General features: G+C 41.8%; 1 protein-coding gene across 1 annotated transcript; it reads right to left on the bottom strand.

Moving 5' to 3' along the window:
• Positions 1–382: 382 nt before the first annotated feature.
• On the bottom strand, positions 383–24,733 carry LOC101846204 (PDZ domain-containing protein 11). Its single transcript, XM_005094528.3, has 5 exons — positions 24,620–24,733; positions 16,260–16,316; positions 13,043–13,141; positions 6,782–6,842; positions 383–845 (listed from the first exon to the last, which is right to left on the bottom strand). The coding sequence occupies exons 1-5, from the start codon at positions 24,701–24,703 to the stop codon at positions 760–762; spliced, it is 387 nt and encodes a 128-aa protein (XP_005094585.2). The 5' UTR covers positions 24,704–24,733; the 3' UTR covers positions 383–759.
• Between the last annotated feature and the right edge of the window lie 1,456 nt (positions 24,734–26,189).

Here is a 26,189-nt window from a genome sequence, read left to right as displayed (position 1 = left end):
AGCTGAGAGGTGTGAAGTTTTGACCACTGCTTGTCGATCGGACAAGCGATCCTTGATCCAACCGGCCGGGCCTTTGAAACCCCCCCCCCCCCAACCTCCATCTCCCCCTAAATTCCCCTGTCTAAGACGGAATTTTTTTTCTGGCTCCCGTCTTACACAGATTTGACATATATATATATATATATATATAATATATATATATATATATATATATATATATATATATATATATATATATATAATATATATATAATATATTATACGTACAAGTTCATAATCTAGTGTTACCTCACAATGCCAGTCAAACTACAGTGCAGCCTCTCTATAACGGCCTTCGATTTAACGACATCCTCCGTATAGTGACATAGGGCCCAGGTCCCGATTTTTTCCTTATATATCATTAGTAACCTAATATTTTTGGTTGCCTCTCTATAACAACAACTCTCCATAACAACATTTTTTTTTCGGTTCCCGACGACGTCGTTATAGAGAGAGGTTGTACTGTATTTGTTCTAGTAGTTGTAGGACAGGGCCTTAGGATAGGTCAATATTTCCATCTATTGTGGAACTGACAACAGAAAGCTATCCTCCTAGTCAGATCACATCCGTACCAGGCAATGATGTAAAGTTGAAAGGTGATTTCGGTGAGCACAAATCAATTTTTTTTGCAAATCTGTGTTTCATTCGCTTATGAAAAAAGACCTGCAAAATCCTTGAAGGCATTCAGAGTGCATTTCATCAGGAACTTGTTAACTCAGATCACCTGTGACTCAATGAAGATGAAGTTGGCGAGATGCCTGGAACACTCATATCAGGCCTGTTTCGATCATACGTTCTTTGATATCCTAAAGGAGAAAAAAAACAACATGCAACTAATGAGTTGAACTAAAAAATAGTGATTTGCATGCATTTTTAATAAAGGGAAAAGAAAATAATACTAAAACAAGTGCATGCTGGATCCCGGAGGGTAGAAGTACATGTGCGACATTTCGTCATTTGAGGGGTTCCACCTCCTGCAGACGGAGTAGTTGGTCTATTTACAATCCCCCCAAAAACAGTATACACCATTTTTACAAAGAGCCATAAAGCAGCCAAATAAAATCTCCACTGAAGATAGGAAATGAAAATCTCCCCAAAGAAGAACAACCAACATACCTAGGAGTCAAACTTGACAAAAGTCTAACCATGAAAAGCCAAGTGGGGGCGAAGTTTAAGTAAAGAGAAGCACATCGAAACAATAGCAGTCATACAGTGCAGACAAGAAGCAAGAGAGAAACAACAGAAGGAAAGAGAAAAAGCAAGACCTACTAGTGGCGCCCACTTACCACCCTTTCTGGGACACATTGTCAAAGAAACTGGTAGGAAACCTCAAAACATCTTGACAATCAATTACATGTATTCAGGAGTATCAGAGAACGAAATGGCGAGCTCATGGTTTTTCTTGACCAGTGTGTTTCATTTTGAATTTCGTTCAGATGAGTATTGCTCAAATATTGGTTTGCTCCCTTTGGAGATCTTTTAGACTTTACTATTACTATTAACTTTACTTTTCCAATCCAGCGTCCAGTGGCCATCTGGGTTCTAGCCCTTCGGTCTGTCAATATGACAAATAATTTACAGATGTCTATCAGCTGTGTTTTGTCACTAAATAAAATATTTCCGATACCTAGGGAGGCAGGTAGGTAGGTGCTATGCAGGTAGGTAAGTGCAAGGCAAGTAAAGAAATGCTGTGATACTGTTTCATCCTGGCAGTCACACAACAGGTAGTCAGTAGAGATGGGCGGGAAGCGCTTTTTCCTTCCCGAGCGAGAAGACCGAGAAGCTGACCTACTTCTCGCCAGGACCGGTACCAGTACCGGTACCGAAAAATGCTTCTCGTCTCGTGACCAATTTCTCTTCTCGCCCCGCAGTACGGGAACTCGCTCAGCGAGAAGGCCCGCCGTGGCGGGTATCTAAACTGGGCTAGCCCTCTTGTGCAGGCGCAGGCGGTGAAGGAAGGTAGGGAGATCTAGGCCTAGACCCTGATCAACTCCCCACTCGCCTTGTCTCGCCACCCTCTCCCCTCCCTTTCAGTTTCACACACAGGACGGCACGGTGATGGGTGGCACTATCTGCATGTCATTTCTCACCTCTCACTCTCGTTTACTGTTACTCGTTATGTCAAGCCAACGAGCAGTATCACTTCTCGGTACCGGGCAGTAGTTTAGTGCCCGGGGAAGCGACGGGAAGGGCATTTCTCGCGAGAAACGAGTACTCGGCTCATCTCGTGCCTGCCCCTAGTAGTCAGGTGGGTTATCCTTGCGGATCCTATTGAGGTAAGAATTCAGTGGGAAGTGTTGTGTTCGCCGGCGAAAGAGAGTGACTTGTTCTCTTCTAATGTAGAGCATCTTTTGAGTTGGGAGCAGTCATGTGTGCAAATACAGCTCATCCACTTTTGCTCAAAAGCCCATCCATTCAACCACTATTCCCTGCTATTGCATTTGATGATGTTCTTGACTGTCTGTTGTGATACCGGGCTTTGAGGTTGAGTTTGTGATGCTCCGTTCTTGGCAGGGGTGTTTGCTATGCCATTTCCTGGAATGTTGCTGTGGCCAGGTATCCACTGTAAAGTCAAATCAACGGCATAGGTCTGCATGAAGTTGTTAATTGTTAGAGTTAGAGCAACAGATAAGTAAGCTGGGCTTTCGAAATTCATATTTTCCAAAGCTTGGAGTAAGGCCTACTGATTTACCATTTGTAAAGATTACTGTGTCCTTGATTTTGTCTGGATATATGAAAATGTTGATCCGGTGGAGGATTGCTGCTTCAATGGCGATGGCTTCTGCTTCATAATTTGTGAGGCAGCGAGGTGGAATCAGACTCTCGTCAAAATAATCAAAGTGAAGAAAATTCCATTTTTCCGCAGGTTTATGAATTTTTATCAAATTTTTGTTTTTTTTTAGCTCAACACCTTTCATGCCCATTAAAGAACTCATTTCAGTGTGAATTTTTCTGAAAAACGTTGATTAAAGGCACAAAAAATGTAAATTTTCAGTAAACACGGACTCTTAAGCCAAGGAAATAACTAATCTTTGGCGGCCATTTTCTCACTAATTTCACTTCTGAAAACAGGTGACCTCTACCTCCTTCTTTCCCAAATATCTCGACTTGCATTCAAGACAAATGGGTTTTTTCTCTTCTTCCAAATAAAGACAAGTGAACAAGCTTTAAGAAGATACTCTACATGCCCAAAAATTGACTTTACTTTTACTTCACTTTACTTTTCCATTTGGGTTCTAGCCCTTCGGTGTGTCGATATGGCAAAGAATTTACAGGTTTTAATCAGCTGTGCTTTGTCGCCGTATAGAGTATTTCCGAAGTCTGGGGAGGCAGGTAGGTAGGTGCTACGCAGGTCGCAAAGTGCTGGGCAGTTAAAGAGGTGGTGTGGTACTGTTTCATCCTGGCAGTCGCACAACGGGCAGTCGGGTGGGGTGTCCTTGCGGATCCTATTAAGGTAGGAATTTAGTGAGTATGTGTTGTGTTCCCAGGCGAAAGATCGTAACTTGTTCTCTTCTACTCAGGGAATTTATTGACTCTTTAGAGTTGGGGGCTGTCATGTGTGCAAATAGTGTTCTTCCAGTTTTGCCCATTGCCCATCCATTCAGCCACTGTTCCCTGGTGTTGCATTTGATGATGTTCTTGGCTGTCTGTTGTGATACTGGGTTGTGAAGTTGTGTTTGTGATGCTCCCTTCTTGGCAAGGGTGTCTGCTCTGTCGTTTCCTGAGATGTTGCTGTGGCCAGGTATCCACTGTAGTGTCGGGTCGACGGCATAGGTCTGTATGAAGGTGTTGATTGTTTGAGCCATGGATAGGCAGGCTGGGCTTTCGAAATTCATGTTTTCCAAAGCTTGGAGTACTGACTTTCCGTCTGTGAAGATAATAGTGTTCTTGATTTTGTTTGGATGTTTTATGAAAATGTTGGTCAGTTGAAGGATTGCTGCTTCAATGGCGATGGCCTTAGCCTTGTAATTTGTACAAGAAGTACCACATGCATCAAATAGCTCTTCACATATTTTGTCAGGATGTTCAATTCTTACCCCAAAGCCTGCGTTTACAGTTCCCTTGAAGGTTGACCAGTCGGTGTAAATATGAATAGAATCACTAGGGTAAGAGTCAATTGTCTTCAGAGCTCTTGTCTTCAGTTCTACTGGGTCACATTCCTTTTTCACTGTCTCTTTTATGAGGGAAGTTTTGATGTTGGCATTCTCGATGTTAGTGTTTGGGGGGAGTTCTGGTCTTAAGGGTTTCAGCATTTCTCTGTTACAAGGAAGATGGTGTTTTTCTGTTAGTTCAGTGGCTGCGTCAAGTATTGATCTTCCATGAATCCGTTTCTTTGGTCGTCTCTGTTCAATTATTTTCCTGTTTGGGTATTTTTTCTCTAGTCTTTTGTAGCGCCCACTCATCTCCACAAATGCTGCCTCTCTCCGCAAGTCCAAGGGTTCTAGGTTCGTATGGATTTCACAAGCTGTAGTTGGGAGTGGATCTCAAAGCTCCCCCAAATATTGACGAGAGCCTGATTCCACCATGTTGCCTTACATTTGTACAAAAAGTACCACAGGCATCAAATAGTTATTCCCACGTCTTGTCAGGATGTTCTATTCTTACCCCAAAGCCTGCCTTGATAGTTCCCTTGAAGGCTGACCCATCAGTGTAAATATGGATTGAATCACTAGAGTAGGAGTCAATTGTTTTGACAGCTGTGGTCTTCAGTTCTACTGGGTCACATTCCTTTTTCACTGTCTCCTTTATGAGAGAAGTTTTGATGTTGGCGTTCTTGATGTTAGTGTTTGGGGGAGGTCTTAAAGCTTAAGGGTTTCAGCATTTCTCTGTTACATGGAAGGAGGTCTTTTTCTACAAGTTCGGAGGCTGTGTTGAGTGATCTTCCATGGACTTGTTTCTTTGGTCATCCCTGTTCAATGATCTTTCTGTTTGGGTGTTTTTTGTCTAGTCTCTTGTAGCATTTACTCATCTCCATTTTTTAGACTTTTTAGACAAAAAAACCATTATGCTATGAAATAGCCACTTTTTCTGAATAGAGCTATACTCATACTTGAGTCTGACTCAAGCAGGAAACATAAATCATCATCTAATTGGCTGGGAAAGCATGATTTGAACAATATAAAAATAGTGAAAGTTTAACATGGGATACTATTTCAGATTGTAGACGAAGTTGGCAAAGGGTAATGGCTTCTACTATGTGCTATTTTTTATACCAATTATAGTAGTCTCCACCTAAGATCCTGGTGATTGGGATTCTAGCCGATGCACCTAGGGAAGAATCTACGGTGACCCATGTTCAGGCCCATAACCGTTAAAATGGTCTCCCATCACTCTATAATGAACTAGTGTGACCCCTGTATGGGTTTATGACATATGGCGAGCAAAGAATGGTCAACCTTGATGACCAGTCACCATGGCATAAGGCATGCCATTTTCACTTATTATCCTATCGTGAGTCTCAAGATCTACCCTTATCCAGTAGCCCCTCCCCTTTATTCCTGTCCAAAATTTATAGATTTCCATGTCTGACCCAGTTCCCCCAAGTTTATCATTATGCACCATTACGTTGTGACCACACCAATTAAAAATCAGTCTGTCTCGCAAATTCGGGAGTATAGGAGTTCACAGTTCCATGATCCCAACTGGAGCGAACTTGTTGGCCCTACCCACACAGCATGTGATGCAAGTTTAGGCGCTGAGCTCAGATGGGAGTGTCACATTGGAGATAACAAACATGTCAGCGAGTTCATACTGTCAACTGTGCCCACCCGGGTTTTTGTTCCATAAATTATGATGTGAAATGCGGGATCTTAGCAGAATGTACACCTTCAGAGCGGGATCTTACGGCTGCCTTTTGTAATAAAAATTCTGTTTTCTTGAACCAGCGGGATCTTAATTCGAACTGGGATCGTAAACGGCGGGATTCTATGAGGAGACATGTAAAAAATATCTGATCGCATGATTGTAAATAAGATTGCAAAATACAATATGAACCAATCTTATTAGAACATACTTTAAACTTTATAGATGTAAATAAAAGTAAAGTTAACTTAACCTGTGTAAAGTTGTCAAGGTGGATTAACTGTATAACAGAGTGTCTATTAAGGATTCTTTTCAAGGTTTAGACTTTTCTTCACTATAGACGGTGAAGTTGTTGGCCGATAAGAGTTGGCTTATAACACCACACAGAGTTCATTTGATGTTGCTATTTACACCAATCAATTTATGAAATACAGTATAAGAAAACTCAAGGTGTTGTATATACTTTTTTTTTTTTAAACACCCAAAATAAAATAAAATAAATAAATAAGTAACATTTGTATAGCCCATAACCTCGCTCTACAGCAAGCCCTATGCATTCTACACAATATTATTACCCCAGCAGACCATGTAACCCTCAAAAACATTCTCAGCTTCCCGGGAAGCATACAGTGTATGCAGCTGATTAAGCACTCAAGCACTAAGAAACTGACAAAATCTTTCACTGTCTATAGCTGGGTATTCATTCCCACCTGGGTGAAGTGAGGAAAATTCGTGTAAAGTGTTTTTCCCAAGGGCACAACGTTGGATCCCTGACGGGATTTGAATCCATGACCTTATGGTTGCGAATCCGAGAGCCTAACCACTTGGCCACAGATACCACAAAGGCCAAAAGCTTCAGCTTCGTTACGATATATTGATTCCAAGCAAACCATATTCCCAAGGACAAAGTGAAATGGCATTTCAATTTCATAATTCTTACCATAAGGAAAGTATCGAACAACCATCTTCACTGTTGTATTGAACTTCAGTACCTTGACAGCCTGTTGGAAGAAAAAGTGAAAATAGTGAAAAAATATGTAAAATGCTCTGCTCAGGCTGTCACCAATATCGTTATTCAGCCAACTTAACAGAATCCAGCAATAAAATTGGTCATAAATTTATTTTTGAATTCAGATGTGGATTTGTTTGGGGGGTTTTTTCTATCAATAACAGGAGCTACAAAATATAGGAAGAAAAATTGAAATGAGAATTCTCTTGTTTTTTTCAAAACGTTGCCCTTTGGATTCATAAAGATTGTATGGTGGAAGACAGCCCTTTCAGTTGACCGCTTACAGTCGTCCACCCCTGCTATGCATTAATATGGGCTCTGGACCATGGCACAAGGGGGACTGTGAAAACAAATGAGTCACAAGACCAACTACAACAATAGTAACATGCGAAAAGAAGAAGACCAGGACTAGTCCCAGAGGTGCCAAGCCACAGAAAATAGGAGATGGCACTTGGGGGAGGATAACAGAAGACAGGACAGCCTCACATGCTACTTATTGGAGACAGTAGCTCTGACAAGAAGCACTCTCTTTTGGGTCACTGATTGGCGCAACAAAAACACAATTAACTCCATTTCCGCAAAAGCAATCAGCCAAAGACAAACCCATTTTACTGCTCAACACTACACACCACTTCTTCCAAATCATTGATGTTAAGCACAAAAAGAACACTGACATCAGGGATTAAATCAGCTGATGAAGATCTTGCTGCACTTCTCAAATAAAGTAGATCGGGTGACGGGCAAGATTTCATGCAGAAAGGCAAAGATGGTGAATGTTTTTGATACAATTGTTACTTGGAATAACTGTACCTGTAAGTACAGCGGTCTGTCAGATCACACCATCAGAGGGTAACAGAATACCCTCATTTGTTCTGAGGACAATGTGACTGTCGACAATACTGTGGATGCTGAATCCAGGTCACTCCAACTGGTGAAGCATACTGGTCCTGGTCATCTGCATATGGTGGCTTGCAGTCCCTGAGCAAAATCAGCAAGGAACTGTTCCTGTTCCTGGACCTCTCAGTTGACCAGGCGTGTTTCATCATCAGCATCACTACTGACCCCGTGGGTTACATGGACTATGGTCAATATTTTTGTATCATTCAGTACAGACCAATGATGATGATGACACCGAGTACAGTCATTCTTTCCACAAATCGTGTTCGAGACTCACTCTACCTCTACCAAACATCCCCGTTGAGAGCTACAACACCTGGAACTGATGACTGTGAAGCAAAAACCAATCTGACGACTTCACAAGAGGTTGGATGAAGAGAAACTCAATGGCCTGCCGAAGACTTCAAGAAGTGCAGCGAAAAGAATCACTAAGAATCCTTCAGTGGAAAGCAGATGGCTTACTTATGAAAGTCATCGGGCTTGGCGTACGACTAGGGGAGCACAAATTTAATATTTGCACGATCAAGGAGTCAAAACTAATAGAGCCAAAAAGGAAGATTCCCAACCTAGAACAAGGAGGTTTCACATCGATCAGAGAGAAATACAAAAATCGGTATAGCAGAGACGGCATCATCTCCTACATCAAGAATTCCCTGATTTTTTAAACATGTCCAATACACTTCCACTAGCTGAACTAGTTTAGTAGTTTGGTAAAAGTTTGACGGCGCTCGCAACTGCACAAGGTCATATATATATGAATATGAGCATGTAAAACACAAGCCAGCTGCATTCACAGCATGGCTTGATTTCGGTCAATGATCATATTAAAATGTTAAAAATTCATGGTAGAAATCTCAATCTAAAAAAGACAATTTACATAATATTAAAATAATCGTATTTACAATTAATTTATTGTAAAGGCCTCTATAAAAACGAGATTCTGTTGGGATAAACTATGGAGAACAGATCTTGTAATTTTGCACAATTAAAATACTTTCTTCCGGCTTTCCAAAGTCTAGACATTCTGCTATCACTAGCCGTGTGATTTAACCACCTAAGTGCCAAGAAACAAATTTTTCAGAAGAAGAAAAAAACTGTTTTATTTCTTTATGAATCAGAAATTCAGATGATGTAGGACAATGGCCTGTAACTGTAACTATAATTTTTTTTAAAAACTCCCCGAAATCACAAAAGAGTTCCCTTACCGGGTCTGTATGCTTTGTGACTTTGTTCCCGGTTACCGGGTCTGTATACACTCCCTTTTTAAAAAGCTTTCTTAAATAAGTTACTGGACAGGAGGGTTAGACCTACCAAATCTGCGAGATTCAACCGCGTAAGTGACAGCATGATGGCGTCTAGGCCTTTGAACCATGTTAATCAACACCACTCGACGGGCGCCATGCCATTGGTCGCTTGGGCGTTTGAGAAATCAACAAAAGCAAATCATAATAGTTTTAAGAGTAGTTATAAAGTTAAGAGTAATTATTTCAGTTATTTGGTTGGGTCTTTTGGGGCAGGACCGTTTTGGACCCATGGTGTTGGTAAAAAAGACCATTCATTATAACGTTCAATTTGTACTGGATGTTTTTGTTCAGCGTGTATAAAAGGCAACGAAAGTTTGTGACAACGGGGTCGTATCTGTTTCCACCAGGTCTGAATGGTCCAGAAATTGAACATCAAAGGGTGGAGGGGGATATAGTCTTGCTTTCTTACAAACGTTCAAGATTATCCATGAGCACATAGACCAAACCATTTTTCAGGGCCCTTTCGATTTCGCTGTGTGTGCTGTCCACTTCCATTTGCGCTTGTTCCTTTTTCAAGGTATTTGTGTTGAACAGTTTGTTCTATCTGGTACAAATGTCGCTGATCGCATTTGACAAGATAGCGTTGTGGTGCTGATAAGTACAGCCATCTCTGTATATGAACATGGCATATTTAGGGTCAGTACGCTTCTCCAGGAAGTTACCGACACAAGAAGAAAATTCATTCTTAATCAATAGTCCTTCTCCTTCATGCCAAATTGTAAAAAATATTGACAGCTAATTTGGTCCTACTATGATATAGTGCGGGAGAAGCGTTCAACGCCATTCTAACAAATCCGCTTCCAAGTCCATGCACGCTCGACACAATCTGATCCCATCAACAGCGTTTTGTGCAAGCTTTTTGTTACTCATTGTTAGATTCTTTCTCCTACCCTGCATACTTCACATTGTTCCTTCCGACAAACATACAACAACAGGTTGTTCTTTTTTAATCTCTCTAAAGTCACTCTCTCTATAAGGGCCTCTGAGGCTTTGAACGTGTTGGTCAAGATAGATTTTGCCTGTATTCTGTCTGCAGTAATGGGAAAGCAATTTCGTCAAGTTAGTCAAAGAATTACTTATCACTAAATTTCTTGTCCTCTTCTGCTCTCTCGTAAGTTGACAATCATGGAGCTCCCATCTCCAAGTAATGTAAACCGTCTTTGTAACAGTCATGAATAACCACTGTAGTGTGAGAGCAGTTGTATGCAAATTCATTGTTTTACATACAGGTAGAGCGTATGAAATTTGTTTCAAATTGAGGTGTAGAGCCGGAGAGTTGAAGTGGAAGGTTCGTTGAAGAGAGAATTTTCAGGGCGAATATGTTTACGTATAGCTTTTTTTTCTAGTGACAAATCAAGTATCATCTACCCGGCACTGATTAGCTAATCAGAAAGAGTAAATGACAGACACATCAAGGGGGCACAATTAAAGTAAATTGAGAAATGCAAAAAGTCGCAATAAAGACATTTTCCAATAGTTGTACTGAATATGAAATAGAGCGCATATACTTTTAAAAAATTCATTCGTCAATAGCTTTTGCCACAATTTACCAACTTGGTCAAGTTAGCATTAACATATTCTTTGACGCCATCTTGCCCTTTCTCAACTACACTACTAAACCTGGAGAAATTACGCAAGCTGCCTTGACAAAATCTTCTGGCTATCCATAGAGTTCGATCTGAGTCGAAGTTAGCAAATGCAGCATTTTGTTTTAATGTTACCGTCCTGTCCGTTTTGACAAAGGCCACAGTCGTGAGGGTCACGCCACCAACACGACAGGTGAACACCCCAACAAGCCACTGAATCTGTGTAATTCAACTGCCCATTAGCTACTGGGCTGCAAAACTGGCACTTGGGCACTTCAATCACGTGGAAATTGGGGACTAGAGTGATATAGGCGATTGATTTACTGAAGGATTGAAACTCTTTGCAGTAATCTTTCAAGCTCGGGATTTTAACATAAGATGTATCAAAGGCTGCACTACATAAAGGGATCAAAAAGTGATTTTTGAAAATTTTTGTCACTAGGCGGTTGAATCACGCAGCTAGCGTAACATGTGTTTAATGGCGAAATCTGTATTGCATCGACCCAGAATGGTTTCTCATCTCCCAACTGGAGGTATTTATGTGTCAGGGAGGTGTGTCAGATACGCAATCGAGTAAAAATGACTTCATCTCTTCTGGAGAGGCCCGAAGGTTTTTGTGGACCCAGTTTGGACATGCCATTATAAAGTTTATTGTTCATCTGTTTACTCTAATGTGTCTTCCACGGACTGGAGACTAGCTGAACTGAAACATCTGTATGGTATACAAAGTACAGACTAGTGCAGTGGGGTTTTATAATTTGTAATATGGTTATTAAGAATAGTCTTCTTCCCTGGGGTGTCAAGGACAGGGTTGTAGTCAGGTATAAATGTAAAGTAAACAAAGGCTTGATGAAAAAAAGAGGTCTCCCTGGGCTTGTCATTGTCAAGTAAAGAAAAAAAAAAGGAAAATTATTGCTTGCAAAAATAAAAGAAACCTTCGGAACTACAGAATATGCCACAAATATTTGATCTGGATTGTGCACCACAACACACCATACCATGCACCCACAGTAGTTTATTATTTCAAGATTCAAACAATGATCAGCATCATCATTTGGTGCCTCGCCGACAGGCATGGCCGATCATGGACCTCCATTTCACTCTGTCTTGCGTTGCAACGATGGTGACCGTCGTTCTTGCTGTTCCCAGCCATGTTGTCAATTTGTCCGGTTTCTTTTCCCTCTGTCTGCCTCTGCCTCTCTTTCCATCAAACTTGCCTGTTCTTACAATATTCTCCTATTAGATGCTTCTTTCCGCATTGTGTGTCCAATGAAATTGGCCTGTCGTTTTTGTAGATATTCGTCATAAGCTGTTGTCTGCAATTTGCTTCAACCAAGAGACAAAGAAAGATTCGTTTTTAAAAAAAATTCTATCACTGGCCTACAACACAAAAGGGCAGGAATTTTTAAACACCTCATCAACTTTGTGTTTGCCTTACCACTGGCTTTGGCACTTCTAAAAAGTGGCGCTGAGCAACAACTACACAGGCTCAAAGCAAAGAGGATGTTCAAGTGTGATAGCTGCATGTGGCGTAGTGGCATAGACAGTCCAGGTCTGGCAGAATTTCTTTCTTTATTCACTGGGAAGTTAGGCAGGGTATTACGGTAGCTGAGTTCTTTTATAAATCGGAACCAGGGTTATTATGGACATATTTTTCTTAAAATGTAATAGAAATAGTAATGATACTGCCAAATTCATAATGATGGGCAGCCCTGCTAGTGAGACGGAGTGAGCAATGGGCAATGTTCTGTACCCCTGGTCAGATCCCACAAATTTTATCAGAACATAAACTTGGCGATCTGCAATCTCCCGATCTTTACTGAAACCTTTATCTTCAGTGAAACTCCTTCCTCTGAGACACATATCAACCCCTTGACATGTGAGGGGAAGACTGGGGAACTAGTTTCTTGACAAAAGTCGTAATGAACAATGGGACGCACACATGCATCACCACTAAATCTACTACCCCTTCACCTTCTCCAACCATGTTGGATGGTTTAAGTGCCCCTGCCATTTCTATCTTAATGTGTGTGGATCGACATGGAGTAGGAAATTTTCATGGTGTACTGTGGATGGAATAGGAAGCTCTGACAACACATTTTTATATCCATCACACTTCACATCAAGGTGAACCAAGACCTCTAGCAGGCAGAAAGCTGACATATATTAATAACACACTTCTCAACATAACAACACAAGATTAAGGACAGAACAGAACACTAAAACCAAAACAATAGCTAAGGGATCTCAGAAAATCCCCGGGAGAGGCTCAGCCTGACTTTATATTCAGTGAGCTAAGGTCCACTATCTCCAAAACAGAAAACCTGCGTGGACATGACATTCACTCCAGCAGATGGAAGACACCTACAAACACATAGAGTACAGCAATAGCAACATCATCTTACCTCTGCATGATCCAAAGTGTTGAAATCAATACCATTAACCTGCAAGATCTGGTCACCTTCCTTTATACCAAGGTTTGCAGCTGCACTTTCCCGCATTACCTGAGGATGTGGTGACAGCAAAAGAGCACATTACACGGATGATATTGAACAATAACAAAACAATTAAAACGGGAATAAAACATAGTCGAACCTTATAAAGAATTCATTCTGTGAGATTCAATTGAATAATGCAAAAATTGCAATTTTTGGTTCACGACCTTGTAGTCCAAAACAGATGATAACAGATCATACAGTTTGACAGCTTCATAGAAAGCTTGAGAAGCCATGTTTCCTAGAGTAGAAGGTAATAGAATGTGAATTTCATGTCTTACATCCCCATCAATACATAAAATGCAATCTACATTCATGGCGAACTATTCTGAGAAGATTATAAATACTCAGAGGAAAAAGAAACGCAAATAAGTAAAGCATGAATAAAACACACTAAACTCAACAGGGGTTTGCATGTATACATGAAATTTTAATTCGTCCAATTTACACAGCCATGAGAGTGTCAATAGGTGGCTGTTTTAGTGTAGTGTACTCATTACTACGTTATGTCTATGACCTTGACCGTGGGACAGAAAGTCAGTTCCATGTGTGACCTTCGTTGGCTGAAGTAACTGCTCTGCACCTTTGACCCAAAGAGTTCACCAGTGTTTATTTGTCGACCTGGGATCTGTACCCACACCTGGTCGATGGCTGAAGCCAATTGAGTTGTAAGTGGTGGTGGTTGCAGCTAGTTGAGCTGTCTCTGGATAGCGTCTAAAGGGGAATGATTGTCATTTAAGTCAGGTGAATGAGCTGGATGAGGCAAAATATTGATGTTGATCTGCCCCATTGTGATACATGGGCAGTATGACATGAGGTCTCGCGCTTTCTTGCTGGAAAAAGAAACTTTAGAAAAAGGGCACCACATGAGGCTGATGAGCATGGTCAATGTAGCGCTGACCCACTTTCTGGAAGAACCTGGGTCCAGTTCCTTGATTTAGAGCGATAAGTTCCCAAATCATAATGCTTGACCCTCCCCAAGGGTCTATCTCCAGGTAAATGGCATCAGGATAGCACGTTAGTGGATGCGCCCGTTTGACGGATTAACGTAGAATCTGCTCTTGTGTGTTAACAGCACCATTCTCCGTTGTCTGTTCCTCCAGATGCTTTGCGTTTGGTACAGGACTTGGTCTTCAGTAAACCTTAGCTTGCGAAAGCCCGATTGATTTTTGCTCAGCAAATTGTTGCTCTCTAGAAATACATCAGGTGCGTCTTGACGAGGGTCTCCATCAGCTTAGCAAGGCAGCTGGTGAGACTGATGGGGCGGTAGGACCCAATCTTGTCTGCAGGCTTATTCTTCTTGGGTATCGGTATGATTTTGGCACGTCGCCAGCTGTTTGAGACAATGGCCATTTCCGAGGAAAGGTTGAAAAGACGGAGCAGGGCAGAGGTTGCAATGGGTCCAAGGAGCTTGATCATCTCATTGGTTATGCCATCAAGCCAGGGAGATTTGCCCTTTTTCAGCTTTCCTCTATACATACTGTCAGTTCAGCCACGGTGAGAAGAGAATCATAGCCCGTGTTCTGGTCAATAGGAAGGAGTTTAAGCTTTTCAATAAGCAGGTAGTGCCGGCGCTTGTTTGCCTTGTCGAGTTTTAGGCGGCTGACAGAGGCGTGTTCACAGCAAAAGGCTTCAGCATTGCTTCTATCTCCTTTTAGGGTTTTATTGTTTACTGTGAGTGCGCTGCCGGTGGAGGGGGTTTTCTTGCCTGAGATGGCATTTATGACCCGGAAGACTTGTTGAGGGTCAGTCTTAAGGGACATCTCTGAAGTAAAGTTGCGCCAGCAGTCATGCTTCATCTCGTTGAGGAGGGATGTAGTTCTTTTAGACGCCTCCTGGTAGTTTTCAATTTCTACTCGAGTTTTGGTTGCAATGGCTTTTTTCCTTAATTGAACTCTTTCTTCTATCAGCTAGTCCGCCTCTTCATTCCAGAAGGGTTTAGGAAGTTTACGAGCGCCCTTTGGGATAAAATGGCTTCAGTTAGGCATGTGATAAATTTTGTGGCATCCGTCATGTTAGGCATGTCATTTGCAAAAGTCTCTGTTTCCATGAGGGCAGTGAACAGTGACCAGTCAGCCTTCTTGAAGGTCCATTTGACTTTGCTCCTATGGATGGAGGCAGAGTGTCTTCAGAGTTTGATGTTGATGGCTTTGTGGTCAGAGACCACAATACTTTCAAAAAGAAGGAAGGAGCTGACCTATGGTCATTGGTTTTTTTTTATGTACTTCGTTTTACATTGAGAAAAGCGCTAAAAACAAGTTTTAAATAAGAATGCCCATAAAATTAGGAAATTACTACCTAGTTGGCTTACTCTGTAATAATTATGAGCAGTTAAGACAAACAAAAAGGAATGATGTAGGATTTGTCTTAATATGACCATTAGCAGTAAACATATTGCCCATTTTGTCCGGTTATCCTTGTGGGTGATATTTTAAATCACCCTGTACCAACAATATTTCTGTGACTTTGTAAAGAGGTGTTTTGTAGTTGTGGGCCGCCTTCTATGTATAATTCCCCACAAATTGATGACCATTTGGACAGTACAACTCAGATAGACACTTGTGCACACACATATATATCATTCACGCACTTACACATATTGCACACACACACTATTACTCTCTATCTCTTTCTTTCTCAGCACCACACACACACACACAAATCTCAGCACCACACACACACACACTCACACAAATACACCCCCCCCCCCCCCCCCCCCCGCATACACACACTACTCCTACCTTTTGTCCACTTTTTAATCAGAATCACTCCTCGATTTCGAATAATCCCCCCCACTGCATAAAAGATCAGTAGAATCTCGATCTCGCGAATCTAGAAATATACTTAAAAAACAAACAAACAAACTGCCGTATAGGTACATGATCTAATATAGATATGTTAGGACTTGCCTATCGGCATAACCATGCCATTCGAATCTGTCATGTCAAATCCTCAAAATACAAAGATATTCCATGTTGCCAGATGGCAGTTCACTAGATTCGGTCAAATACATGTATGTGGGGATGATTTACCAAAATAACAAGCAAACCATATGTGGCCTAAATAAGGTTAGGGAGGGGGATTTAGCTTATATAGGCCATATATGTATGTATATATATTCGCTTACCTTTGATACATATAATCCAAAGTTGTGCTCTTTACCACCACGGATATTAAAGCCAAGCTGTGAAAGAAATTGGAATTCTAATAATTTTCATTTCCTGTACATTCAGTTTTTGTGGAAGTAAAATAGGGGTACAAAAATACACAATTGAAAGTAGATAACTTCTCTCATTATGATCAGGATCCAAGGTCAAAAGGTGAGCTGATTTTAGTGGGTCTGCAAAATCAAATTGTAAATCCCAGTCATTCTGACATAGATACCCGGATACCATTGAAAGCACACACAATATATATACATATTATATAGAAGTGATATGTTACAATACTATTTACCTTTTAATTGGGGTTAACACACATTTTAGGTATGATATGTAGTGTATGTTGGTCTTTATTAGAGTAATTAGACTGCCTTTAAAGACAGCAAAAGGAAGCTTACTTTAAAGAGCTGAAGCAGTACAGTCTGAGAACTGAGGTTGTATACTTGAAAAAGCAATGAAAGTGAAAGAGGGTAAAAAAATACGTGACCATCATTTCAAATTGAAACAAGTCCATGTTTGGAACAGTATGGTCTAAATAAGTATGTCCCACATGACATTTAATTGTTGCCACGCACATCAGGACCAGTAACATTGTTGTGACAACTAAATTAACACCACAAAAAAAACCCAAACAAAAAACAAGATAAATTCTAGCGATCCCACAAGTTTTTAAAGTAATAGATTTTTGGCAGGCGTTATTTTCACGACATGTCATGGAAAAAAGTGTGTGTGTGTGTGTGTGTGTGTGTGTGTGTGTGTGTGTGTGTGTGTGTGTGTGTGTGTGCGCGTGTGTATGTGTGTGTGTCCTTTTTCGTGACATGTCAAAAACATACCGGCTCTTACCGCACATTTTTTGGGGGTAGATCTAGATCTAGTATCTACAAAGTAGCTACCGATTTTGGAACTGTTCAACCGCCATTCCGATAAGGTGTCAAAACTATCGGATTAGCCATGGGCGCCGAGAGTGCTTCCGCCAACTTTCCCTTGCAAAACCCGTAGTCTACATCTCGAAATTCTGTTCTTGCCGCATCATCTATGCCCACTGAGCGTCAAAAAATTAAATTAAAGAGAGAGAGAGAGAGAGAGAGAGAGAGAGAGAGAGAGAGAGAGAGAGAGAGAGAGAGAGAGAGAGAGAGAAATAAGAGAGAGAATCTAACCATCAGCAGTTAGTTGTAGGTCTATTTGCGCGCACTCGACCATTGTCCCTCTGTGAGGCTCGGTCGTGAAAATAACGGCTGCCAAAATAAAGATTAATAAAATATTTTTAAAAAGTGAAGGGGTGCTCTGGTTTTGGCATTCAACAATCGAATGCATAAATGGTGGAACATTTAAGTAGAGTACAGGATTGGTAATTGTATCGTGAGGATTGATGGCTCCCGGGAAAATGCTTACTACTATCAAAGATGTGATGACAAATTGAATTTGGCCTTTCTGAGCCTAAAATAAAAAAAATGAGATTCACACCAAGAAAAGCCACTATTTAACTTTAAGCAGGCCTAAACTGGTAAAAGGAAAAACAAATAATTGTTGGGGGGGGGGGGGACCCCTTCCGAGGCTTGTTCATCCCAAAGTCTTGGATCCATTGCAGTCTTAATTCTCTCCAGAATGATTCTGATGAAGACCTTGCCTAGTTTACTGAGAGAACAGTGATCCCTCTGTAGTTGCTGCAGTTGCTGAGATCCCCCTTTTTGGAAGCTTCACAGGGATTCCTTCTTTCCAATCCTTTGGGAACTTGCTCTCATTCCAGATCCTGGAAAACAATGGGAGAAAGAGGTCGGCCGTCACATTGGCATCGGTCTTTAGGGCCTCAGGTGATCAGGACTGGTCGCTTTTCCTTTGTTCAGGCTCTTAATGGCATCCGGAATCTCTTGTTTTGAAGGACCTTCACAACAGTTTGGGAACTCATTTCTTGCAGACAGCATATTTGGCGGGTTACTTGGTGGTTGTCGGTTCAGGAGACTGCTGAAATGCTGTTCCTGTGTTGCTAGACGTGTGAAATTTATTTCCCAACTCCCTGCTGCCCTGAGTATACGGCCAGCCAGGAAAACAATGTCTTCAAACCATTGTTACATGCAGATGAGGTGTGTGTGTGAATGTGTATGGCTTTTTTCGTCTTTGCAGACGCTCAGTTTAGCTTAAGATGGTCTCAAGGTTGTCTTCATGCAGCTTCTTTCAAGGCTAATTCTTCCATGTTTGAAGCAAGGATTCTGTCACAGTGTTTGCATGTCAGTGACGTGGAACGAAGCTCTGTATTTCCGTTGTTTTCCTTTCGTCGTTGGCGCTCCTCAGGCTGGCTGTTTCTAATGCTGCTTTATCATTTTTCCTCCATGTTTTCCTGTCCTCAGCTATTTCTTCCCAGATAGTAACATCTACTCCAAGCTTAGATAAGCTGTTTTTGCAGGTAAGTGTCTTTGTACCTCAATTTTGGTCTTCCTCTTGGTCTCTTTCCCTAGGCAAGTTCTCCATAGAGAAGTCGCTTCGGAATCGGTAGTCATCCATTCTCTTCACATGGCCCGGCCATCTCAATCTTTTAAAACACAGGATAGTTGTCATGCTCCGGAGTTTTGCCCGTGCCAACACTTGTAACCTTGTCAGGCCACGAAATGCGTAAGATCTTGCAGCAGCATCTGAGATGGAAAATGTCGAGGCGCTTTTCTTGCCTGCTGTACAAGGTCCATGTTTTAAATCCATAAAGGAGTGTACTGAGGACACATGCTTCGTAAATTTTTATCTTTGTTTTGATGGTTAATCTTTTGTTTTCCCACGCTCGTCTTGTCAGCATTACAAAAGTTGTTGCTGCTTTCCCTATCCTGGCATTGATAGCATAATCAAGTGATGTAGTAGAGCTGATGGTATACCCCAGGTAACAGAACTTGTCCACTGTCTCAAGTTCCTTGTGATTCAGCCATATATGGCTCTGCTCTGACTGTTTTCTTAACACCGATGATCAAGCTAAAGACCTTGCATGCTGTTGATAGGCGGTCCATCATTGTTTGTAGGGTTGATTCACTGTGAGCAACAAGAGCAGCATCATCAGCACAGAGAAGGTCTCGTACTGTTGTTTTGTTGATCTTGGTCTTGGCTGTGAGTCGAGCAAGATTGAAGAGCGACCCATCAGTTCTCCAGTGGAGGAAGACATCCCCAGGTGACTCTTTGAATGCGTGTTGGAGTAAGACAGCAAAATAAGTGCTAAAAAGGGTTGGTGCAAAGACACAACCTTGCTTTACTACGGTATCGATGTTGAAGCTGTTTGATGTTGAACCGTCAAACTGAATGGTGGCCTTCCTATCTTCGGGGAATGAGATGATGGGCTGTAACAGTATTGGGGAACAGCCAATTTTTCCAAGCACCATGTACAATCCTGATCTACTGACTGTTTCAAAAACCTTTGTCAGATCGACAAACGCAGTATGTAATGGCAGTTGTTGCTCCCTGTATTTTCTTATAGCTGACGAATAGAAAAGATCATGTCCATTGTTGAGCGGTTTGAAACTGCATTGGCTTTCTGGTAGGACTCTTTCTGCTAGTATCTGAAGTCGCTTCAGGATGATCCGAGCGAAAGCTTTTCCAGTGATGCTTAGCAGTGAGATACCTTTGTAGTTGTTGCAATCTCCTTTGTCCCCTTTGTTTTTGTAGAGTGCGGTGATTATGGAATCTCTCATGTCATGTGGAACTTCTGCTTTCATCCAACAAGTCGTTAGTACCTTGTAGAGATATGGGAGGAGGGTCTCTTTGTTCTCTTTCAGCACTTCAGCAGGTATGTTGTCATTTCCTGCTGTTTTTTCGCAAGTGAGTTCATCGATTGCAGAAGAGAGTTCTTCTTCTGTTGGTGTTGAATCAAGTTCTGACATTTCGGAGAGTTGAAGAATGGCCTCATGTATTGAAATCTTGACTAAGCTAAATGCCTGTGCCTCACTGTATGGAGAATATGCCTTGCCCAATTTGCACGAACCCCCTCTCGACTTTGCTGATTTAGTCCAAAGGAGCGAAGAGGTCAATACATTTGGAACCAGTAGAGTTGCAGAGGCTGCCAGAAGATAGTTAGGATCATTCCTCCCTGTTGACTGCCTTAGGGGCCCTCCCTCCAGATTTGTCTAGGGTTTACTCCCATAGCTTTTCATATTCCCTTATAGCATTGGTTGATTGTACTTATTACAGGGTTCCTGCCATGAACTTCTCATCAAATTCAAGGAGGTTTCAAGGAGAAATTTTTAAAATTCAAGGAGATTTTGTCACAAAATTCATGACGAAAGCTTATTTTTGATAGGCCTACACTTGTCCGAAAGGAACCATATATCATAGTTTCGATTTTCCTACAAAAACTGTTCCCAGGGTGACTGCCAACCCGGTTTCTCAATTTTCAAGGCAGGGGGCGCTCATCCATTCTCCAAGGGCATGTTACATAACAATGACAGTGCATGCCCCATTTATATATTATATAATATATATATATATATATACACACACACGTGGCACGCACGCATGTGGTACATTATATCCAGTCAACAACATGCCGTCAGTGTGGCACTGGGATACTGTGACTTGGGTTTTTCAGTCTGTTCTTACTTATTTATATTTTCCCCTCATCATTCGCCTGTATTAACTATATTAAAATGAATCTTGCTTTGAGCCTGAAAAAAGGCCTAGAACCAGAATATCCAGTGTCAAGAACCAGTTTAGGGTGTTAAGGTTTATATAATAAACGTGAAAGACAAACATTACTGCTCTAACTCAAAGTAGAGTAATAACATGAATGGCTCAAGTAGACCTATTCAGTGTGAGAGGTGTAAGAACTGCGGGAGGGCAAGATGCAGTGACACTGAAAATCTGCAAATCTTGAACAAAAAGCTTAAATATAGAATATATACAATCAATGAAACGGGAACCCTTTAGTTACAAAAAATACGGCTTACAAGGTTTGAGTATGCCAGATCCCGATTCCACACAAGGCCTGCACCAACGCGCGCTGTGCAGAGAGCTCTAGATAGTAGTAATCAAAATTCTGAAAAGTAAAATCTGCTTCCAAGTTCAGTTTTTGTCATCCGGTGTTGCCTTCAACCCCCCCCCTCCCCCGCGTGTGTCTTTTAAAAAAATCAATAATCCTCCCATTCCCGAGTCCTGTACTTCGCAGCGCTCAGACTTTGCATGAACTTTGGTGACCTCAACCATCGCCGATAGGCGATACTCACGATGTGACGAAAACGCACAGGTTCAATGACCGGTCACGACAGCGAGCCCGACAAGAAGCTTTCTTTTTCTTTCTGTTTTTTTCACAAGTGACAGCACAGGACAAACGAATTATTTTCATTGAGACACAGCGTTTGTAATGCAGAACCTGCATGGTGTTACAAATGTGGCGCTATCAGTCTACTATAGGCCGTACCGGCAAATTTCTTGGTGGTAACGAAAGCGAAAGTATATCTTGATTTTCCCGATCGAGCTTCGGTATCACATATAACACTTCCACTTGTTGCCGCCATAACCGCCTGTGCGCGTCGGGAAAAGCCGAATGAATTATATTATATCACAACCGCCACCCGCAAAAATGGACTCAAGGACGTTATCGGATTTGGTTTTCAAATATTCGAGAACGTTTATGTATTTTTTCGGGTCTTTCACGGGGCAACTTACAGATTTCTTCAAATTCCCGTTGCATTCCAGGTCTCGGCGATTTAAAAAAAAATAATTCTTGGGTAATTCCAGGTGCCCCCGGGATTCCCGGGACCTGGAGGTCACTCTGTACACGTGTTCCTGTCCGATCTGGCAAAATTCAAGGAGTTTTCAAGGAGATTTTTCCTTGAACGCAAATTCAAGGAGTTTTCAAGGAATCCTTGAATTCAAGGAGGCCGCGGGAACCCTGTTATTAGATTGATGAGTAGGTCTAGGGGTGAAAAGAAAGGAGAAGTTCAATTGTTTCTGTTTTTCCATTGGTCAAACATTGATCCTAGTCCTATGAGATGAGATGGCAATAATGTAAGACTGACAAAATAATAATAATAATAATAATAATAATAATAATAATAATAATAATAATAATATATAACATTTATATAGCGCATTTCCAAAAAAAAGTAACTCAATGCGCTTTACATTGGAATACCAATTTTTCAATACCATTATAAGAGAGGCTAGGATGGCACTTCGAAGGTGTGAACTTTTTGCCACTGCCTGCCAACAGGATAGGTGACCTTGATCCACCACATACGGGCCGGCCTCAGGAACCCCCCCCCCCTCCCTTTAATTCCCTGCCAAAGGCGTAACATTTCTGAGACATAATTTTTTTCCTCCCAGCTTTGTCTTGGAAGGTATGACTGTTTGACTAGTTGTTGAAGGTTTCCCAATCACCAATACTACAAATTGGACCCATATTTCAGAGCTCATACTTAATGTAAGAGAATATAACAAAAACTTCTCATTTGATTCTCATTTCAATGTTATATTCATATTAAAATAATAGCAAACTTTGTGGCGGGGATATGCGCTGTCTATACAAATGCTATATTTTAAAATTATTATTATTATAATCCATTTATAGAAAAAAATGAATTTCTTTTTCTTAAACTAAAATGAATGGATGCTACGGAATCCTCATAAAACTCATACACACACACACACACACATGATATAAATAAATAAATATATATATAGGCCTATATAAACTAGTCAACAAAAGTTAAGGAACGTACTGTAAAAACAGTGATATATTTGTATGCATTCTTTCGAGGTTTTACTTTTACTCGAAAAACTAGGCATTGGTGAAATGTTACTCTATGACTAATGGGATTGTACACACAAGGGTTTGAAGTGCACGTGACTCCTGTGCGATGAGCTGGGGAGGGGGCAAAAAGGTCCAATGTTTTCCAATTATCGATTTTTATTCTCTAGCTCTTACCGTCAGGAAAAATTATGAACGCTCAAAAATCAGTTTTCAATTGCAAGATTCATGTCTCGTGAGTGACTTGCACTCGCTCATTTTCACTGTGGATACACCATTCTGCTGCTGTAGGGCTAAGCATAAACATGCCTCCTCGACAGAAATTGTCTGATGTAAACAGAGGACGAGCCATTGCTTAAGTACAAGATGGTGTTTCACTCCGACAAGTTGCTACACGTCTTCGAGTGTCCGTTTCTGTCATTTCACGACTGATTCAGCGTGCCAACGCCACCGGTAGTGCCCAAGAGCGACCCAGATCAGGTCGACCAAGAGCCACTAATGCAAGGGAAGACCGATTCATTCATAGACAGGCTCGGCAGTCGAGATCCGCTCCTGCAAATCGCATCCGGACACGGCTGAGAGCGGCAACTCGTGTTAACATTAGTTGTCAGACAGTACGAAGACGTCTTCATGAGTTTGGACTTAATGCACGTCGACCAGCAGTCCGCCAACGTCTCACACCAGCACACAGGGCTGCTCATCTTGCCTTTTGGCGACGCCAAGTAAGATGGACACGTCAACAGTGGGCAAACTTTCTCTTTAGCGACGAGTCCCGGTTCTCTTTGCATCACAATGACGGCCGTATCAGGGTTTGGAAGTGACCCGGAGAGCGGAACCGCCAGAGAAGTGATGCCTTTTGGAGGTGGTTCCGTGATGGTATGGGGTGCTTTCAGTTTGAACTACAGAACACCTCTGTACCAAATGCTAGGGAATCTCACTGCAATACGTTACCGAGATGAGATACTCTGCCCATTAGCACTACCTACTCTGCAGCAGATGGGGCCACATGCAGTGTACCAGGATGACAACGCCCGACCTCATAGAGCGTTGCTTGTCCAAAACTTCATGCAGCAGGCTGGCATCAACCGAATGGACTGGCCGGCCTGCAGTCAGGTCTTGAATCCCATAGAAAACCTCTGGGATGAGCTGCAACGTCGAGTCAGAGACAACCACACCCCTCCAGGAGACGCGCAGCAACTGTTTCAGATGCTGTAGGCAGAGTGGCAGGGGATGCCTCAGAGAGAGTGTTCACCAACCTCATGAACTCGATGAGGAGCCGGTGTACTGAGTGCCAGTACACTCGTGGGGGGCATACTCATTATTGAAATCATCTGAACTGTTTGGTTTTTGTTGCAGTCAGAAGTTAAAATAACTTCGAAACCGCTTAACAATTTTTGGGATTTGGGATTTTAACCCCTACCAAACTCAATTAACTTTTCAAGCAAGTTAAAATGAAATAACTTTATTTTCCTTTTTGGTACTTGCTATACACATGTTGATTAAAATGTGTACCAAATTTCATTGCGTGTTGATGTTTGCTTTCGAAGTTATACACCTTTTCTCAAATGTTCCTTAATTTTTGTTGACTAGTTTATATTATATTACACTCACTGCATCTGATGCTTTCAATCTGTTCAGGACAACAGTACGCGGTAAGAAGAACTTGAGATTATTGTCATAGTCAGGATGATGCATACGCTGTGGAAATTAAAAGCACAAATAATAATGTGTTGAGAGAAACATGGCATAAAGGCAAATAGCAAAGAAAAGAATTTGTTATAATGTTTTAAACACAACCTGGTACCGGACAGTGACATGTTTCAGCATTCAGAAGAACCGTAGATCTCATTTGGAACTTACACTTACACTAGAAACTTGATGCTGCTGCAGATCAGACGATGAGCCAAAAATACAGTTGTTTGTGTGTATGTGTGAGTGAGTGTGTGTGTGTGTGTGTGTGTGTGTTGTTTGTGTGTGTTGTTTGTGAGTGTCTTTGTGTGTGTGTGTGTGTGTGTGTGTGTGTGTGTGTGTGTGTGCGTGTGTGTATGTGTGTGTGTGTGTGTGTGTGTGTGTGTGTGTGTGTGTGTGTGTGTGTGTGTGTTTAGGGAAGATAGAGAACAAAAAGTTGGGAGGTACGGCTACTCAACAGCCTATTGTGAGTCCAGTGAGACCAGACAATGAGAAGTCCTTTTTGAATTCTGATGGGTTTTGGCCCATTTTTTCCCCATGATAATTATTGTCTTCAACTTTACCAAATCCCCCCCCCCCTTATTTTTTCAACTAGAACAAGACATTTTTGTATGGCAAGAATTTCATTTTGTGAGGTTTCTGGGACGATTTAATTGATCAGACTTTGACCCTTAAATCAAGTATTGAAATAGACCATCCTCTTTACTTTAGCTGCCTCATTAAAGTCACTGAGAGGGAGTCCATTAACTGCAAAATGATTTTTTTTTGGGGGGGGGGGGTAGAATAGCGACGGGGTTGTGCGACAGGGGGGTCAGCGCTACAACCCTGTGGTAAGAACCAATTAAGACATGTTAGAGCGTTCCCGCGTTTATCAACATCAGACAGTCTGAGACAGCACCCTTTCCTGTGGCTCCAGATTTTTGGCTGATCGCTCAGGTTGTTTTCTGCTCGTACACAGAGGCAAACTATTTTCAGGCTCGCTGATTATGTATTCTAACAGAGCATCGACCTGCAGTTGTAAGGCTGTCAATGCATTTTATGAAGATGTGTACACCTGTACTACACACAAAGTAGTGTGTTGTACGTGTAGCATCAGTGGTAAGCAAAGCACGGAGCCGGCCAACCTCTCTGAGGGGATGGATGGGGGTAGGTGCGCAGTGCTGACATGGCTTCTGGTAAGGCGGGGTTTCGCGTGTCAGACTTCTGCAGCGAAAACGGGGTAATATTCTATTGCATCAAGGCCCACACCAGCCACCTGACACAGCCTCTGGACCAGGCGTTCTTCGAGGCCATTATTACGCCAGCGTGGCAAGAGGGGATAAGGAAGTTTGTGACGGACACCATGGAATCTGTTGCACTGGGGGACGTTTTCTGGTGTCCTGAATTGAAGGCCTGGACAACAGCAGCTCGGCTAAAAACAGCCCTGAGGGGATTCACCAAGTCACGGCTGTTTCCCTACAACCCTTACGATGTCCTCACAAGTGACGAGCTG

Source organism: Aplysia californica, unplaced genomic scaffold, assembly GCF_000002075.1.
Source record: "Aplysia californica isolate F4 #8 unplaced genomic scaffold, AplCal3.0 scaffold00084, whole genome shotgun sequence".
In the NCBI taxonomy this organism is placed as follows: Eukaryota; Metazoa; Mollusca; class Gastropoda; order Aplysiida; family Aplysiidae; genus Aplysia; species Aplysia californica.
The sequence above is the reverse complement of the archived record's forward strand: the minus strand, read 5'-3'. Positions and strand labels throughout refer to the sequence as shown.